Raw genomic sequence first — 15,114 nt, 5'->3', positions numbered from 1 at the left:
TACCACATACATACACACGTGTCCATTTTTTGTTTTGCATTCTCACAACAGCTCTAAGAAATGCTATTGTTCCTATTTTATAGATGGAAAAACTGGGGGTCACAGAGTGACCTGCAAACAGACAAAGAGCTAACATGATAAAGGCGGGACCCACGCAGGTCTATGAAGCTCCAACACTGCTCCCTTTTCTGCCTTTGAGACAGGATTGGTTTCTATATCATGAGATGAAACATGGTAATTTCACATCCCTGGATGTATTGCTAATCTTGTAAAACAAAATATAAATATATGTGCAGGTATCAAATTGCTTGACAAGATTTAATAGAATCGTTTTTTGAGAGTTTATAGGAACAAAATATACGGAAAATGGTATTTAATTGAATATCTACTCTGCTTTATGTGTCTATACATAATATATTTTTGAAACAAAAATAATGAGGTTTCTTGAGCAAAGTATGAATTCCAACCTGGCTCTGACTCCAGTTCACCATCTCCAAACCCACTGCTAAATATTTACCACTGAGTTCAACCTACGCCTTCTCTCTTCACCTGAAGTCTTAGGTGTTGTGACTTGAACTTAAGTAAAACACATTTCCCACCAAAACCTTAGGATGTTAGACATTTCTGTTGCTGCAAGCAGACTTGCAGTGAATTGCTTCTACTGTGGCTTTGAGTTCTGTTTCTTTTTTTTTTTTTTTAATTACTTGTTAAAGGATAGACAGGCATGTGGTATTTAAGGTCGCCATGGTTCCTCCCATCATGGCCATTTCAGGCTTACACGGACTTTTTTCTGGAGTGCCAGCACAACATAAAATGCATACTCAAGCAATTCTAAATACCAGTTGTTACCCCACATCCCACAGGTAGGATGCAGAGAGCAAGTTCCACAAGAAGAAGAGACCCCAGAACAGGACGTGCAGTGGTTCTAGCAATCCACAAAGCTCAACTCACATGAGGGTGAAAAGTTACACTTTTATTTACTAAGGAGCTTCTTCAGAGGGTCTGAAGCTCTATTTCAATGGTGAGGCACCGAAGTCAGAAGTAGGTCTGCCTTTCTTCTATCTAGAACTGGTTACCATATCTTTCAAAATATTTTCTTACAAGTCTGTTTCTCAAAAGGTCAAATTTTTTGAGACCAAGCAAAGGACCTTCAAAAAGTATGATCATCACAGCAAATTCTGCCAGAGGCCAAGGTGTGTCTGTGTGCTGGGTCTCCTCTGGGGAAGAAGTCAACTCCCGAAGGCCAAGAATCAGCATCCGAGCATTCACACTGTGGTCTCAATTCACCTGTAGCTACACGTCAACTCAAGGTATCTTCTAAAGAAATGAGAGCTAATGGAAACCTAGGCCAATTCTTCTTTTGTAACTAGCTATTCAGCAATTCACTCAAAAGCCAGGCATGTGATTTACACTCTAATAACAATCAACAACGAGCTTTAATTATAATCAAACAAATCCGCATACCTAAAAGGTTTGAGTTTTCTATATCAAACCTACAGCAAAGTAAGTAATGGTAAGAGGAATACGAATATGGTCCTTAAGCAAACATTTGGGACGAGGAGTTGGCTGAAGCCCTGCTGTTCCTACTGGAGGGAAGATTTATGTTTACAGACGTGTTCAGTGTTGCACGGCAGATGCTCAGATAAGCATGGGCAGTGGACTCTAGAATCATCTAACATTTTGTAAAACAGTATCTTATGGTCAAAATGCTTGTGCACTGAAACTGTGAAACTGCATACAGTAGCCACTCAACTCGTAATTGTTAAACGAATTAAAGAAGCCTGAATGGAATATAAAGAATATGAAACTTGGAGGAAAAATTTCAATCTTGTCAAAATAATTGGAATTGTGTGTGCATATGACTCGGGGGGCTGTGAATGATGGCTGAAGATTTAAAATCATTTACATGCTGGTAAAGAGACTGCTATTAGCTGGGTTGACAGTAAAGAATATATATACAGTGACATAATCAGTATTGTTTCATTACTTTCTTCTTATCTGTGTATCTGTTCATCCATCAGCCTACCTATCTATCTAATTTCTCTGTCCATGTATGTATGTATGTATGTATCAATATTTATCTATCTATCCATCTATCTTTCTGTCTGTCCATCTATCTGTCTCTCTCTTTTCCTCTATCTGTATCTATCTGTCCGTCCATCTATGTATGTATGTATGTATGGATGGATGTATCTGTCTGTCTATCTATCTATCTATCTATCTGTCTATCTATCCAACCGTCTGTCCATCTATCTATCTGTTTCTCTGTCTCTCTCTCTCTTTTCCTTTACCTGTATCTATCTTTCCATCCATCAATGTATGTATGGATGGATGGATGTATCTGTCTGTCTATCCATCTATCTATCCATCCATCCAACTCCTGTAAAACTGAATTTCTACTCAACACTTTTTTTGGTTCCCAGGATTCTTGTTCCATTGTAAGTTAAGTTCCCTAAATAGTCGATATCTCCATAGACCATTAGCCAGGAACCAATCCATCTCCTCTTCACACAAAACCCTTGATGTGACTAATACCGACTCAGTTTTCTGACTTCAACTCAGAGGTAATATCTTCTGGGAAGCTCCCCTTTTTGCTGCTCACTATTTTATTCCTTGAAATTAAAACATAGTGGTGTACATATTTGTTAACTGCATGGATCACTGAATTGTACAGACTCCCTCTCAACCAAGCCTATTGTAACAGCCTAGCTGGCATCTTGCATCTACACCTGGGTCCTTCAATTCCTCTTCCAAAGTGTTGTTAAAGTGATCTATAATTTTGGAACTCAAAACTAATCATCTACTTCTCACATTTAAAGCCTGTCCGTGGCTCATGGATGAATAAGGTAGAAGTTGAAAACCTACACCATGGCGCACGAGGTCATTTATAACAATCTCTGAGGATTTCTCCCGTTTTGTTTTCAGCCCTCTCTCCCAACTCCTGATCGGAATCCTATTTTCCCTCCCCAAATGGGTATGGTTTCCCCAAACTCAAGAGGATATGTCCAGGCTCAGTGTTCTCTCATACTGTTCCCTTCTCACAGAACACGCTGCCCTTCATATGTACTTTCATACACCTGGATTAGCTCAAGTGCCACCTGTTTATGACCTATTTCCTAATCTCATTGCAGCCACCTCTCTTCCCTGTGTTCTCACTGTACGTTGTGCACACCTCTACGGCAGCAGTGACACTCGAAGGCATGCATTCACTTACAACTATGTCACCCTGCATGCTCTCCATACTGGTTGGATGAGTGGATATACGTTAATTGGGTTTTTTGGTGTTTTTTTTGTTTTGTTTTGTTTTTACAGCTATGTAAAAAATCTGTCAGTATCTTGTACCTAAAAGTATTTTAAAAATTTGTGGCAATGAATGAATTGCAAACAAAAGATCAGTAATCCCTTAATTTCTATATTAACTCAGCAAATATCTTAGGTTGTAATTACAAGTAGACTCTTAGATTATCCATTCGTAGAGGAGATATTTAAGAAGTTGGCGTCATTCAGATAAATAACAGACGCTCAAAATATTTGCATATTTCAGGTAATACATTCATTGGTAACATTTCAATGATTTCAGAAACTAAATACTGATGTCTTAATATGTATATAGGAATGCACTGGATTTGATCCTCTTTAGTAATCGGAATGATCACTAAGAGAAATGCATGAGATTTTTCTTAAACCCTAAGACTTAAGGGCTGCCTTCAAATTACCCATCTCATTTTTTGAATGAGGCTATTCCCGTATAGGAGATTTCTTTACACGAATGTCTTTAAGCATCACAATTGTGTTTAAGCACATGTCAAACGATAGAGAAGGCGCCCCAGAATATCTTAGTGAAACAGAAGATGCCGCACAGCACAACACCAAGCCTACCTTTCTGCATCAGAGGCAGTGCCTTTCCTAGTCTGTTTTTGGGTGCTAGATCTTTCAGACTTTCTGGAGTGCCTGTGGAATGAAATGTTAAAGAAATACAAAATATATGATGAATCAAGCTACGGTCATCTCATACAATGATAAAAGCAATAGACATGAAAAATGGCAACTATTTTACCTAAATGGTTTTGTCAGTCCGTACTTTTTAAAATAAAATGAAAATAAAAACCAGAACTAGTACTGTGTGGAAGACACAAGTTTCCCAACAGGAGACACAGAAGCTGACACCCCATCAGTGTAGATGCGTTAAGTCTACAGTCTTGACGTCATGGGGGTTCCTGCTGGCAACTGTGCCTTCCTGAGGAAGAAACAAACTCAACGGTGAAACGCAGTGATGATAAACGTGATGACAGTTGTGGTTTAGGTGCAGAAAGACCACACATGGAGGAAGTGCCCTCCACTCTGACAGGTTGAAACTTGGTGCTACAAAGATGTTCTCCTATGCTTTTTTCTCCCCCAAAATTATGAAGAAAAGAGAAGAAAAATGCTCTAGGGAAACGTGTTTGACATAAATAAAAGTATTTAAAAATCAACTACTCAAATTACTTTAAAAAATTGTCATAAAGATACTTTTGCAATCATGTAGCATTTAAAAAACCTAATCATACATCACAAATCAAAGAACTAATAAAGTTCCTGATTTACTCTATGTTCTAAAAGTACGTATGTACATCGAACATTTGAAACCCGAAATGCATTTTCCTATAGAAATAATGCTTATACATAGAGTTTATCTCCCCAAGGCAGCTTACATATGTCTATTCAACCTAAAATGCGTCTGGACTACAATACATTTGAAAGAAATAAAAATAATATTGTGGTCAAGAAACTCACTTATTTAAAACAAAACAGAGAAACCATAAAAAAAATTATAGTTTATCTTGATAATTGATTGTCTACAATTTATCCTTGTTTTTATTTCCTGATATCCCTTCCTTCCAACAATGTTAAGGAGAAAACTGTCTTTTTTGGAGATATTATTAACATATAACATCGCACTAGTTTCAGGTGTATGACATAATTATGCAATATTTGTGAATATGACAAAATGACCATCACAATAAGCCTAGTCAACACCCACCATCACTAGCTAGAAATTTTCTTCTCTTGTGATGAGAAACTTTAAGATCTAGTCTCTTGTCTCTACTCTTTTTACTTATTAAGGCCAGATGCTCTGATCTCCAACATAGGTCCAGGCAGAGGGATGCACATCAAAGTGCCGGGTCCGCGTCACAGGGCGCGTGCGCTTCTGGGGACCCTCGTCCCGCCCCTCTTCTCTCCCTGCTGCCACTTGCTCGGCTCACACGAATTTGCCCTCAAACTCAGAATCTGGGTTTAGAATTCGGGTTCCAGCTCTGTACTCCTGAGACTTTCATGACTCTGACATCTCGCTTCTGAGGAGGTGACAAAAGGGATGTGACAGAGGAGGGGCATCTCTCCTTACCACGTCCCTTGACTAGTTGGAAATCAGGCTATTCCCCAGGAAAACTCTGGGCCAGGACTGAGGGAGGCTCCGCCTTATTTATCGTCACGACGATCCTTTGGGAAGGGGTCCAGCTCACAGATGAGGAAACAGGCTCGGGGCAGGCCACATGGCCGGTGGCAGAGCCGGGGCTAGAAGCTAAGTCCGGCTCCGGAGCTGCTTCTGTCACACGCTGCCCAGCAAAGAGGGTGCAGGGGTTGACTCTGACGCCTGCCCTCTGGGTGTACCCTTGTTCACAGCGGGAAGAGACCACAGTGCCAGGCACAGGCTGGGGCATGGAGGTGCTCCCTCCGACACTAGGGCGTAGCTTTTAGCTACCTTGTTGATCGTGTGGTCGGGAGAGGGGACCGCAGGGTGCAGGGCAGCAGAGGGATCCTGAGTACTCGCCTGCACTCAACGCGGAGCTTGTGGGGAAGAGAAGCAGCTCCTGAAGCAAAGGGAAGCGAGCAGGTGCAGAGCAGGAGGCGCTCGGGGCAGGGGGTGGGGGGTGGTGGCAGAGGCAGAGGAAGAAGGTCTGCAGACCCTGGGGCCTGAGCTCGAAATTAAACGTCCTATATCATCTGGGGAAATTTATGCTTGGCCCCAGGAGCACCCAGGGACCCGGACAGCCAGAGTCCCTTGTCCCCTCTCAGAAGAGTGAGAGCCAAGTGAGAACCCAGAGTTTAAGGTCAACTCATGAAGCTCACAGTCAGGAAGGGTTTGCACCCGCTCACTCACTCACTGACAAATATCTGTTGCGTGTGTATATATGCCAGGCACTGCTCTAGCTGCTTGGAATATGTCTGTGAACAAAGCAGACAAAATTTCTGCCTTCGAGCAATTCATGTTCTAGTGGTAGAAGACAAACCATAAGCACAGACAGAAACAGAAACAACAAAACCCTCAAACAAGTAAATTGTATAACATGTCAGAAGGGGATCAGTGCTAATAACAGCAACGATGAACAGTCCACCAGGGCAAAGGGGGTTCAGAGATGTGGGGATGGATGGGGGCCTGGGGACAGGTGTGGATTGCAGTTTGACGGAAGATGCTCTAGAATGTGCAGGCGACGGTAAGTGGACCAGGAAAGAAAGTGTTGAGAGAGAAGGGTTCGTGGGTGGAGGGCAGGCACGAGAAGCACCTGCAGGCCTTTGTACCAACTTTCTACCTTCCTGTAGCAGAAAGGTGACAAGAATCTTTTAGAACTTCTCTGCTTTTCTCCTATCCCTAGTAATTTCTATGAGTCTGTCTAGACCCAACCGAGATCTTATTTCTTCGATAAAACTTTCATCTCTTCCACTTCTCATCCCTAAACTTAATGGGTTTGGATGCAAGGCTGAACATCACAGTACCTGGTGATGGTGATAATGACAACCATGACGATACTAATGGTGTCTAATATTTACTAAGAACTTGCTGCATTATCTCACCTAAGCTCACCAATCCAACAAGGAGGTACTAAGCTTTCAGCCTTTATAAGAATAAAGAGATTGAGGCTTAGAGGGGATAAGTCATTTGCTCTCACTCACATGGTCCTTACATGTCAAACTAAGAGTCTATAATCTCAATGTCCATGAACGCGTTGCATCTGTGGCATAAATGACACTGCATCATAGTAGCTAAAAGCACGGACTCTAGAGCCAAACTGGGTTTGATCTCTACTCTGTTTCTGACCAGCTGGATGATTTTAGTCAATTTACTTAACCTCTCTGGGTCTCAGTTTTTTCCACCTACAAAATGGCAATAATAATACTATCACCTTACAGATTTGCTAACTCTAAATATTTCAGTATTACTCAGTATTTGTATTGTAGTATTTGTAGTTTTCTGCAGTATTACATAGAACAAGGATTTGTAGTGCTTTTAGCATTACTTAAAATAGGAAGAGATCAATGCTATCAAAGTATTATTTAAAATGATAATAATATATATTTGTTTCTTGAAGATAAAGACTCTTATTCATGTGTAAGAGTATCAAACTCAATGTCCCATAACTGGATGACAAATATTCATGCAGAGGTTCATGCATCTAACTTTTGTTCTTGTTTTAGTGTTTAACCCTCTTGTTACGGATGCCCTTTTTTTCTCTCTTCAAATGGCACAGAAACGTACTTTATTGAAGATTCTTCTAAAGATTTCTACAAAGGACATGTCTTTATAATTCTTCTAACCACTTAAAAGAATCCTCAAGTTGAGCTAAAATGACATTCACTTGATTGTAATAATTCAGTGTAAAGCAAGAATAGAGAAGAAAATAGAAAATCCTACTGTCTTTTCTACCCCAAATCCTAAGTTATAGCTATGAATATATTGTATGCTTTAAACGCAGCTCTTTCTTGGAATAGGGTCTTATGATACGTAAACAAGAGAGGTTAAAACCATCAATTTATATTCTTGTACTATTTCCCTGAAACTATTGATCATGTGATCATAAAATGGATCACAGTGAAAGGAACTGCCTTCTGCCTTACACTACTCTTTCCTAAGTTCCTCATGGGCAGGAATTGTGTTTGGGTTATTACTGTAACATCAACACCCAGGACATAGTAGCTTCTCAATAAACATATGTTGGCTAGGTGGTTAAGAAAGTAATATTTTGAGTATTCTACTGGAATTTGAGAGTCTAAAAAGTTACGTCAAGTAAAAACCTAATCAGGGTTATACAGTTCAGCTTACATCAAATCAAATAAATTTAGACATAAAACTTGGCATTGTTTTCTGGTCTTTGGTAAAACCTAAGATACCATAAATAAGAAGTGCCCTCTGGTTGCTGCCTTATGCGTAACGAGGTGTCAGTCATCATTACTGCCCCAACACGTGTTCATCATGACACCGCCAGGCAGCATGGACTCAGTTTTAGAGTCTTGGGGGCCATCAGAATTCAGCTAGTCCCTCTACAACCACCTGAATCTACAGATGAGGAAAATGAGTTCCAAGAAGGTTAAGTGACTTGTCCAAGGGAATACGGGCCTTAGTCAGTTGGTGAGGCACCGTCGTGGCCCATGGCCCTAGGTTCCCGCCCCCTCTGCCATCGAGTGACTTTGAATGACGAGGTTCGTTGGAGGGGTCCTTAGACAAAAGCAAACAGAACAGTGACAGCGTCTCCATCATGTCTTAGTTATTTGGGGTTTTAACATGTGTGCTGTTGAATCAAAAAATTTTATCATTATTTTATTGCACGTAAAGAATGTTTCTTTGGTGTAGATGTGCAAGAATCAGAGATCCTGAGTTGTTTTTTTATTTTGCAACTTACAGTTGTATGATTTTGGCCTGATGCCCCCCAGTTCACAGGGCACAAATTAAGGTCCTTAAAAGCTATAAAGGTATATTCAACTGTAAGGTAAAACAATAATTATTGCATTATTAAATGGAAGCAAGAGTAATAATCAGAACGTGAGGGTATTCCTAATTAAGTCTAATTTTCTGGAAGTTCCATTTTTAATTATTATTCTCTATTAGATTAAGTGTGAAGATTCATGAAATGTACTAATGAAAAGAAAGGCAATTGCTAAAATCTGTTTCTGGGCCGCTTTCCTTTTCTCATCTATAACTAAATTCAGTTAGAGCAACTCCCTGAAGACACTGATAAATAAAACTTTTCTGAAGACACTACAATTCTATTAAAGTGGAAAATTAACATGCTAATAAAATGAAAATATAGTCTGCTTTGGGGAAAATGTAATAAATTCTACCACATAATGTTTTAATTATAATTAACACTGATATCATAAGAATATTTCCATCTATATTTTGGTTGCCTATCCAGATGGCTTAATGTGAAATGCAAATCTTCATCATCTTGTTTCCTCATAATTTTGGGAAGGAAAAAATTAAATTTAAACAGAGTCTACCTAAATAAGAAATGTTCACATACGGTGAAGATGGATGCATACAATTAAGATATATTTACCCTTTTGTTTATTATTGATATTTATGTATATGACTATAGCCATTAAATAGACTCACTAAGTATTTCAGTACATGGGTACATTTCATTCATTTAAATAAAGAACATCTTTGAAAAGCACAGATGATAAAGGATGTTATAAAGCAAACAAAAATGATTAGTGATGCACTGAATTTATAGGTGGTTCTACATTAACTCTGCATCTACATGGCAAGTATCATGAATTCTGGAAGTGAAAAAGTGGGTAATTTCTTTATCTCATAAATATTTTCAATGGAGAAAGAAGATTCATCCACTTTGAATAAAACGAAACCACTTGATATTTAAGGATAAAGATTCCTATAGGCAAGTAGCTGCTTCCAAGTTGCAAAAGAAATTAGAACTAGATGAGCAGAATAATTGAGGAATTAATTTTAAACACAGTGGGATACTTTAATTTAAACTCCTGGAAAATAACGTTATTTTATCAAATATTTTCTAGTTTATTTAAGTCACATCAATAAATCGCCTGCTTAAAAAAATATCATGCACACTGATGCAAAAGCATTCTCAATCAAAACAATGGAGTCAGTAACTTCAAGCCAATGAAGTGTTAACATGCATCTCAAAATGTACCAAGCAAGAACTATCACCTCACATTTATTAGAATGGTCACTATCAAAACATTTTTTTTACTTTAAAAAGAATATGTTGTGTTTTCTTGAAAATATATTTACCAAAAAGTTGAATTAGATGATGATAATAATATTAATAATAACAGTAATTTATGCTTGCCTTTCACACCTAAGGATGATTCATTCAATTGTGAGCACTAAACTCAGAACCTCAATGCTTCAGGGGTCCATTAAAATACAGTTTTTCTAACTTGCCACTCACAAATTTTGGTTAATTTGAAGCCACAAGTAACTCTCAATTTTACTAAAATTCATAACAGAGTTAGGTGCACACAGGTTCAAAAAAGTTACTATTTATAAATTAAAATAATGCCATTTACAAAGAAATACTTTGTTATTGGAGTGATGATTCTTAAAATTTTCAGTATTTTTAAAATTTTGCAAGAAAATTTTCACTAGAATTTTAAAGACGCAAACATTCCTTGGGGTCACAAACTTAGGTATTTTTTTCCTCATCGTCGTTTTACAAAATCCTACAACTTCTAGGAAAATTCCTCCATCTAGAGAAACATGCTTCCATGTTAATTCCAAATAAAGCTGTTGTACCACTTGGGATGACATCAAGATTTCGTACTGTTGAAATTAAATTATGGAGAAATGGTACATTAAAAATTGTGTCTGTGTGTGAACCCACTCACTGTGTGAAAAAAGACGGCAACTCAATGCTTTCCAACTTACTAGAGAGCTCTCTTAAGCAAATATTTACTTATTGTATTACTATGCTAGTTTCAAAATAATCAAATATGCCTTGATACCGGACATCCAAAGGCGATTATATAAATTGTCACTGATTTTAGAATATTTTTTTTTTAGCAACCAGTGACCCAGGGCAAAAGTCACCTGATGGCAAAATTCTTATGAACATTCACTGTCTCCAAATCTGATACCATGTTCACCTCATTTGTGAATTGGCAGAAACTTCTGAATGAGTAAATAAAGCTAATAGGAGGTGAAATGCAAGTGTTGTGTTCTTGAGCGGTCGCCACGGTTACCTATGAATTTAGCATCAGCTAATGCAGTAATTTCTCTCTCATTTTTATGGTCACTTATTACTCATATATTTTAATAATAAAAACTTATTGTAAATAACATTCTGTTCCCAACAGTAATAAATCATAGTATCAAGCCATTTAAAATGTATTTCCTTTTGTTGAACACAGAATTTACTTATAAATAAATCATAATAAAAAGTAAAATGTATGTTCAGAATTATGTATTAGGGAGAGTTTCCTTTAATAATCTTACCTAAAAGGACTATTTCTGCTTCTAAAATCTACCTTTAAAATTATATATAAAATCTATGAAATCAAATAACATAATTCACATGTTATTAAAAGACAACTAATCTTCAACTAATCTTCATCTCACGTATGTAAGAGCTAAAACTATTATTTGGATTTCCATGTTGCTTATCCTAAACCCAGATAAACTTACATTTATATTCACTACAGAGACCATCATACTTAATCGTCTTATACTCTAGCAATCATTACATAAGATGAAATCCAGAATAGTCTTTTATAAGAGGAAATTCTAAGTTCCTTGATGGCCATGACACTGCATTTCTTAAACACTGTTGTGACTCTAGCCATTAGAATAGTGCACACAGTAAATGCACAAAAAATTTTTGCTGAATGAATGAGTAGCAATGTGGATGCACATTTTAAAATTTTATTTATACTATTATTTTATATTCTTATTTGAAAAGACTTTAAGTTTATAATAATTTTTAGATTGGAGATTTTACTAATTTTTCTAGTCCCATAAATTCTATCCTAGAAATCAGTTAGCAGTAGAAGGAACTAGATTTAAATTCCAAATACGTAAGTCATATTAAGAGGTAAAGGTCTTAAAGATTAAAGCATAATAAAATATTCAAAAAGCCTCCATAAAATACCACCTTGGGGTCCAACATTTGTAAGATGACTTATTAATCTTTTCTGAGCGACGGCGTTTAGTTTTTCTTTCAAATTGAAATATACTGAATAACATGTCACCCATGTGTTGACTGAATTTCTGCTTCACCAGAAGAGAAGCAGCCAAAACTCCCATAACCTTTTGTAGCCAGTTGGGAAACGACGTGGCCTACGTATAACGGCCATCACAAAAGAGGAGGACTGAGTGAACAACGCCCAAGAAGGAAAACAAAGCAATGGCACTTGCGGCACTTGTGACATCACAGCATGAAGTAGATTCAAAGCACTGATGTTATTTTTAAAAACCTACCTTGTTGACTGACCCTAGCCCTGGACAATATTTGGCTTAAAAACACAATATTCATAAAATAGATAAGAACCAGGTATTCTGTCTTAAATCAGGGAATATGCCCCAAAGCCTAAACTTCATTATTAACAAAACAAGACGATGAAGATCAGATCATCAACCAGTATAACAAAAGAATAGGCTCTGTGATAGATTTTAATACATTTTAAAGCACCTGAGAATTTTAATGTAGTCAAGTGGAGACAAAATCAATAGTTAAATATGTTTCTAGAAAATCAAAACCCTAAGACAAATGCTCATTAAGAGAGAACTCTCCCACCGGACCCGACTTTATTGTGTTTAAACCATGCCCTGTGCATGCTACCTTCACTTCAGGAAACATTCTAAGGTGCTTGATCAGAGGTGGATGCATTTAGTTTTGGAATCACCACCTCTTGCGCTCTGGCCCCTAAAAGGAAGGCATCGTGACCACATGGCTCTTGGTTACCCTCCACTTGGTGGCCTGCCAGCCTCTGGAAGCCACTTGTCTGTGGGGAGGAAGTGACTAGTACCTGTCATTCTCCGGAGATGCATGCTGGATTTGAATCCTGGGGCTAGGAGGCCGTCTCCTATCTAGAGAGGGGGACCATCTACCCCTGTTTGCCCAATGAACAAGACAGGAAAAAACAAGACATTTAGTAACTCCTAAAATAAAAGAATATATGGAACAAGAGAACTGGAAAAGCACCCCAAAAAGTCAAAGTGTAGATTCTTTGCTCCATAATTTACTCTTTATTTTTGCAGGCCTTGGAAAGATAAAGGACAATATTGTAAGAAAATAAAACTTGTAGCCTTACATGTGAATAGAGAAACAACTTTTTTGGGAAGATGTTTGAAATCTCCTGTGTAATTTTGTTCCTTTAAATGTGGTGTGTGTCTGCAAAACTATACGTACACATAAATACATATATATAACTTTACAAAGATGCATCCTTAAGCATCAGGCAGATGTCTGAATAAAATAGATTTCAGAAGCCACCAATGCTTATTTGATACTAGGTCTTGAAATTACTGGATAAAGTGGCAAAGATGAGGTGTGTGAATTTAATACAAAGCAGAAGCATAGTTTAAGTGGAAGAAATAAAACTCTGTAGTGTGGAAACAATAACATGAAGAAATAATTCATGGAAATACTACCAGTGAAGTCCTAACAAGTTTTCTGGGGGAAAACTGCAGGGTTAGTAACTGAAATGAAAAAATTGTGAGCAAAATCCACTGATGGATAAAAGTGGGAAATACAGATAAATGCCATGGTAAAATAGCATTACCTTCAAAAAATCTTGCTAATCTTTACTTGCAAAGGTATCTCTCCATGGGGTAAACAGTTGTTTTCTTATTTCAGCATTTACAAGAATACTGTTTTTATGATTAACAGGTAAATAAAAGTTTGAAACTTGGTTCATTCTTTTGTTTAACTATCTTGAGATTCTGTCTCTGCATAACCACAAATTACAGACACCCGGGCAAACACTGAAAAGAGGCAGTAAGGGACTGGACAGCCCAAATTTGGAAATTTTAATATATTAGATATGAACATTTTAAGCAGGATAATTTCTCTGCATATTGTCTTCTTCATATGCAACAAGGGATCACTGAATGGGGTTTAAGACTCGTCTAACTATACGATTTTATAATAATCCAAAGAAGACCAGTCGCAACATTTTTTTAAAAGCCGTCTTCTTTTGCCGTTAACTTGGCTTCGTGGATTTATTAGACAATCTGGACAAAAGCAGCAGAGGGCTATCAGCATGTGACCAGGATACTTTTCGTCAGCAGGTGTTCTTCTCTGAAAGCCCTTGGGAACCCTGTCTGTCATCACTCAGCCTTGGATGGATTGAAGGAGGGCTCTGAGGAAGCCGTGAGGCAAATAAAGATACTGGAAAGCAGAATTTGGGCAGAAGAGAAAACTGTGTGGCATGTCCTCTGGAATGTGTTATGTGTTTGTGAAATTAAAAACAAATTTGCATTCATTTCAAATTATTGAATTATTTGAAATGATTATATAGTTGGTCAATCCAATCGGAATGCTTGAAAATGTATCTTTGCACTTTACTGGCTTTTGTTCTGCAGACACAATAAAGAAAAACATTTCTAAAATAGTTGAAAACAATTATAGCAGTGTTTTCCACATGAAGTTGTACTCAGTCATGAGAAAACTTAAGGTGTTCTTTAAAAATACAAATATAGAGTCAATATGTTTTTCTTTAAATATTTTTGAAGGAATAAGTAATATTCACTTGACAAGATTATGAATAACCTTGCTTCTTGAGGCAAAATTCCAGTCCTTGTGTTTATTTAAACACAAAAAGTAAAGAAAAATGCTATAATTATGAAACATGCAGTGAAAGCCATGAAAGAGAGAGGTGTACGTTTAGAAACAAGGCATTGTGAATGCAAGCTATTAAAAGGTAAACTTTTAGAAATATTCAGCATCATACATGTATACCTGTGCACTCAAAGTCCTTCTGAATATGCTGATATGTAGTCCCAATAACATAAATGTTTGCTTTACCCTCATATCTTGGATATGATGAGAGTAGGATCAACTTATACCCAATTTTTGTCCAAAGAACAGACATTACATAAGCTTTAATATCATGCATTTGTGAGCTTGAAATATACTAACGTTTTATATGTTTTTAAAACGTGTCCAACTTCTTTCTCTGTTTCTCCTACCACACAGAAGGACCAAAATTAGAATCTTTATTCCCTTATTATTGAGCAAAACACACACCTTCCACGTCCGTTTTCATGCTAGAAGCGAACATGGCAGGCTACACTGGAGTCATTAATCACGAAACTGAACTAAAACAGCCCCTTCTTGATTTTTCTTCCCAACTGTCTTACCTGCAGGTTACCTTAGTTGCATT

At 37.4% G+C, this 15,114-nt stretch overlaps 1 protein-coding gene across 11 annotated transcripts in view; it reads right to left on the bottom strand.

Moving 5' to 3' along the window:
- The window catches only part of RIMS1 (regulating synaptic membrane exocytosis 1), a 467,913-nt gene that overhangs the window by 118,067 nt on the left and 334,732 nt on the right, over positions 1-15,114 (bottom strand). For 7 of the 11 annotated variants that reach the window (XM_068551600.1, XM_068551589.1, XM_068551591.1 and 4 more), the window contains 2 exons: positions 12,757-12,840; positions 3,880-3,951 (listed from right to left, as the gene is read on the bottom strand). The exons of 2 other annotated variants lie outside the window; for them this stretch is intronic. In XM_068551600.1, coding sequence (XP_068407701.1) covers positions 3,880-3,951; positions 12,757-12,840 — 156 coding nt within the window. The remainder of the gene's footprint in view (positions 1-3,879; positions 3,952-12,756; positions 12,841-15,114) is intronic. 2 more of the 11 variants (XM_068551595.1, XM_068551596.1) reach the window with 1 other exon arrangement.

The sequence above is a fragment of the Eschrichtius robustus genome, chromosome 9, assembly GCF_028021215.1.
Source record: "Eschrichtius robustus isolate mEscRob2 chromosome 9, mEscRob2.pri, whole genome shotgun sequence".
NCBI lineage: Eukaryota > Metazoa > Chordata > Mammalia > Artiodactyla > Eschrichtiidae > Eschrichtius > Eschrichtius robustus.
The sequence above is the reverse complement of the archived record's forward strand: the minus strand, read 5'-3'. Positions and strand labels throughout refer to the sequence as shown.